Source organism: Vicia villosa, linkage group LG3 (assembly GCF_029867415.1).
Source record: "Vicia villosa cultivar HV-30 ecotype Madison, WI linkage group LG3, Vvil1.0, whole genome shotgun sequence".
Lineage (NCBI taxonomy): Eukaryota > Viridiplantae > Streptophyta > Magnoliopsida > Fabales > Fabaceae > Vicia > Vicia villosa.
The window spans coordinates 153,275,996-153,281,427 of record NC_081182.1 but is presented as its reverse complement, the minus strand read 5'-3'; the positions used below and the strand labels follow the sequence as shown (position 1 = coordinate 153,281,427).

General features: G+C 32.1%; 1 protein-coding gene across 1 annotated transcript; it reads right to left on the bottom strand.

The window, feature by feature from the left end:
- Positions 1–2,255: 2,255 nt before the first annotated feature.
- LOC131656819 (AT-hook motif nuclear-localized protein 28-like) lies at positions 2,256–3,467 on the bottom strand. The gene has a single exon (XM_058926418.1). It carries the CDS (start codon positions 3,375–3,377, stop codon positions 2,496–2,498), a length of 882 nt encoding a protein of 293 aa, XP_058782401.1. The 5' UTR covers positions 3,378–3,467; the 3' UTR covers positions 2,256–2,495.
- Positions 3,468–5,432: the final 1,965 nt, after the last annotated feature.

Sequence of the window (5,432 nt, the reverse complement as noted above, 5' to 3'; positions counted from 1 at the left end):
TTTATCAAATATTTAATAAGGTAAACAACTTTAATTAGAAATCAAAGTTTTATATTTTTAATGCACTTTTGATCTCGGATTTATTATTATGGTTTTACTTTGAGCCTTTATTTTATTTTTAATTTATTAAATTATAAACATTAGACACTTTGATTTGTTAATTTTTTTCATTTTATTAAAGTCTTTTAAATTATAAATATTGAATATTTTGATTATTTATATTGCTTTTTCGCTTCATTTTATCAAAGTTTCTTATTGAATTAGCCCGACAATTAATCACTAAAACATAATGTTACCTAGAAAAATATTTTTTTTATAATTAAATATAAATATATATATACAAAATAATTTAAGTGTTTAATATTTATAACAATAGATTAAAGTAAAATGAAAAAATTTAATAAATGAAACTTTTTTAAATTGGTAACTTAAAAGAGTCAAAATAAAATAGAAAAAAGTTGAAGATTAAAGTAAAACCTTAAAAAACTTAAAGGGCTAAAATATAATTTAGCATAAAATTTGGTAATTCTTTGACCAAACTTTTGAGTCATATGTAGATATTAGTGAAGTCCAAGTTGCTTTCTAAAAATACAAACTATAATAAAATACTATCAATTATTCCCTCCGTCTCATAATAAGTGTCTAATTTGAGTTTTGCGCGGTTCTTAAGAAAATGATTGGATGTATTGGTTTTAATGATAAAGTTAATATCATTTACTAAATTACCCTTATTTCTTATAGGTAGTAGAGTAGTTGAAAAACGTGAAAGTTAATAAATAGGGGTATAGTAGTGGAAAAAATTAATAAATGTTGCATTGATTTTCTAAAGGGACATTTATTTTGAGACATGAAAAAAGTGTAAATGAGACACTTATTATGAGACGGAGGGAGTATAAAAAGTTTGACTCGCAATTTAAAATGTTTTAAGCTAGACTACATTTCTTATACCATCCATCCATGAAATAACTTTGTAACCAAATTGATGAAAGGATCTATAAGACTATAACTACAAAAAAAAGGAAAAGAGAAACTGAAAAAAGAAAAGGATAGTTTAATTTCCATCCAGATCCAATACATCATATCAAACCTGAAAGATAAAAGCAGTTTCAATTGGACAAAGTTGTGTAGTCTCATCCTTTCTGTTCATTCAAAGCATCATGTACTTTGTGACTAGCTTAATTCTTCTTTTTCATTTTGATAGTTTTGTCTCACTTGCTCAGTATTGGAGATAGTAAAATTATATAGGCCCTCTTCCCAAGAAAATAAAGTACTACAAGCAGACCCTAGCCATTAGATTTTCCTGACACACAAACTCAGATTGTCATTGCCACACCATCCAACATCACATACACATCAAGATTTATGATGTTTATATTGAATACATTTGACTGAATTATTTGTAATATAAAAGCTAAATCCATTAAGAATCTAGTACCAGAACTTAATATCATATAAAGTACTAGGAAATTAATAAATACTCCCTCAGTTTCAGATCGTTCTAATAAATAAATTTTTTTTAAAATAAATGTTATTTTTATTTTTCATAATAATTATAAATTTTTTAATTTTATCTTCTAATTATTGTTCTATATATTATTTCTAACATATTTATAAAATTAATATAATAAAAGTGTTATGTCTTATAACACTATAATTAAATTTTTTAATCTGTTTACAAAAAATTTAAATCACACTAGAGTGAGTAACTAGTACTCATGAACATATATCTTTTTTTTTAAAGAATCATACATTATATTATTTCCGTTTTTTATTATAAGTCGTTTTAGACTTTTCACATATATTAAAAAAATAATAACTCTGGTATGAAAATAAAAATTTATGAAGATTTTTATAAAATTGTCCTTTATTAATGACATATGAAAAATACATTTATATAATTGAAAGGAGAAAGAATAATAAATATTTGAAGATGAGAAAAAGGGATATGCACTGACAGTGTAAAATATTTTTACACTGTCAATCTATCACAACCATGCATCCAATTAAAACATAATTTTAATTTAAAAAAATTAATATGACATGGCAAGTGTAAAGATTTTGATTGGATGTATGTGTAAAGTTTATTTACACTGTCAGTACACTACCTTTAAACTCTTTGAAGATATAATAAAAAAAAATATTATTAATGCGACTTATATTAAAATACAATTTTTTTTTAAAACGATTTATAATTAAAAAACTGAAAAAAAAAACTGAAGGAGTAATAAAGAAAAGACTAAACCAACATCCTTACATATACTTAATAATTTTACTAAGAAACGGCAATAATAATAACTCACTAATTATACTTAAAAGTTCTATTTCTCCCAATTATGGTAAATGATGATACAATTATGGATCAATCTCTATCATAATTCTAAATTGCAGTCTATAATCACACTTGCAACCACACCATAAAATCTTTATCATAATTGCACCCACAGTGTTTGCAATGCACCATGACTGACCGCGATTTATAACCATCATTTTTGTTTTCAGAAATTAGGAGGACGAGGGTGAGAAGGGTGATTCCATGGCATGAAGTTTGGATCAGAATGTGGTGGTGGAACATTGAAACCAGTCACATTCTCAGCAGCAGCACCACTGCTACCGGCACCAGCATCACCACCACCGTTACCACCACCATTATCATCATCGGCAAAATCATCATCATCAGCTTCCAAAAGAATACCAGCAGCCCTATGAAGTTCAGGATTTTTAAACAAAGAAGCAACAATCTTAACACCATTACCACCAGCAATAATTTTTCCACCAATTATCCCACCAAAGATTTGTCCCTGCATACCAGCAAGAGTGATACCAAAAGTAGAAGTAGGTGTTGGTGGTTGATCTAACTGGTTAGGGTTAGGGTTTGATGAAGAAGAAGCAATAGGAAGAGAAATGGGAAGAGGAGGAGGTGGTGGTGGTGAAGGAGGGAAGAAAAAAGTCCCAGTCAAAGTCAACAAAGAAAAAGGTCCATGAAGAGTAAAAGCAGGAGATTGACAAACTGGGTAATGGAGTGTAGCAACAGAAACAGTACCAGAACCGCTAAGAATGGTGAGGCATGAACCAAGACGAACAGCGAACTGGATGACAGCTTCAAGAACATCAGTACCAGCAGCAACTTCGATGATTGCAGGTTTCATGGCTTGTTCATTGTCTTGTGTTATTACAATAGGTGGTTTAGGTTTGTTTTTAGAACCAGGTGGTCTGCCACGTGGCTTTCTGGAGGGTTGTGGTGAATCAGTTGGTGTTTGTTGGTGAGATGAACCACCGGTGTCGGTTGTTGGGTTCATGGCGGTGGTGAAAGGTGTTTCTTGGTCTGAGGAATCGTTAGAGGAGCTTGAGAGTGAAATTTGCATGTTATGTTCAGCCATTTTTGAAGGTGAGAGGAAAGAGATGAAATGAAAATGGGACACAAAATGATAATCTTTGATGGTTATTTATAGTGGTGGTGACTTGTGAGAGTGACATACACGAGTTGTCAGAAATGAAAATGTGTATGTGGATGTATGGGGGTTGTTACACACAATGAAAGTTTAGAGTATTCAACAAAGAGGTTGAGGAGAGGTGCTTTAAAAAAGTGGGGTCTCTTTTATTTATTTGCAATTAAACAAAAAACATTTGAGCCATTATTTCTTGTTTTTTTATTCTTTCAACCCTCAAATCCTGTTGGCTGGTCAACTGTTTTTGAATTTCCCATGCTGTTTTTTTATCTCACAACTTTCTTTTTCAATATTTATATTTATTAAAAGTTTTCAAGGCTTATTTTTAATAAATATTTTTGGTTTTATTTAAGAAAGTTTCTCAATCCATCCTTACACATCACGCAAAATTTCATTTGTGTCTCAAATTTCCGTAAATCCACATTCGAAAGCATCTTAAATTTTGAAAAAAATTTGATTCCTTCCGCAGATTCATCTACGAAAAGGTTATAAACTAGTGTATATGAGATAAAAATACACATTAAAATATCTTAAAGGAAGCTTTCATAGATGCATCTACGAAACAACTTAGCGCCACATTGTTTCGTAGATGCATCTACGGAAGGGTCTGATATAGTTTGAACCATCATGATCACTCCCTCCATTGTTTCATTTCTCCAAACTCATCATACTCCACACCCTAAAACCCTACATCATCAATAACTTATTTCACTCCAGCACTCAAACTTTTTGGTGCAACAAATCAAAGGGAGCAAGAAGAGTCTGAATTTCAAGTAAATAATCACTTTCAACCACTACATTCTTTACATTGTCAATGAAATTTTCCGCAAAAAAGTTACGTTGCTTCCGTAGATCCATCTACGGAACGTGTTGAAGATGAACACTTTCGTAGATGCATCTACGGAATAGTCCCAACAGTTTTTTTCCAGCATCTTGTAATTCTGTGTGATTTTGTCAAAATAGGTATGGTGCACCCCGATAATATTTCAAGAGAATTAGCTACTTTAGTCGATGTAGCTACGAGTATCGATGGGGTAGTCGCAAATGTGGTAGATGTTGGAGGTGACTTTCGTAGCAAGCAAGACTTTGATGATCATGAAAGCATGCTAACATGGATTCGTAGGAACGCAATTAGTCGTGCTTTTAGTGTGGTGATAGGAATAATGGTACGGCAAGAAAAAAACCCGTTTGTAACAATATGGTGCGAAAGAAGCGGGAAATACCATCCTCCTCTAAAGAATTTTAAAAAAGACGATACGGGTACTAGAAAATGCGAGTGTCCATTTAAAATTCGTTGTTACATGTTGGCTAGCACGAAGTGGAGACGCTCTGTTGTTTGTGGTTTTCTTGGTAAGGGAGAGGATGCCCATGAGCTTGTCCGTCATGATCTTATCGACGAGTTGGTGAACCATAAAGACTCGTACACGCGGGTATTTGGAGACAAAACCAAATTTCAATCGGTCAACGAAGCTCTTGTTCCTTGGGGGGCGCCTATGCATTGACTTGACGCGCTATGGTTTTTCGGAAACCTTTTTTCCGCTCCGCACCGCACCTCCTACAAATCAAATTGATCGTATTATATGTGTTGGATGGCTCGCCAAATTGCGTCATTTTGTACAAGTTTACTTGAAACCGGGATGCCCCCATACCACCTACGTCACTGGAATGGAATCTTCATCATACCGAACTTGCCGTGCCGTGGTCGGATGTATTTATTAATAGGATGCATGAATTCGAAAGATTGAAGAATATCGATAAAATCTCGAATGCAGAAAAGTCAAAATTGGAATCACCAATAGATTTAGCCGGCGACAGTTATTTTGATGTATTTATCTAGTTTCAAAGTGTAATATATACACTCTATAACATTGCAATATAATCCTTTTTTGTGTTTGTGTGTTTTTGTGTTTTTGTATGTTTTTGTGTTTTTTGTGCTGCTACTGCTTTCTGTTCTAGTTTAAAAATAGCAGAAGAACTTCCGTAAAT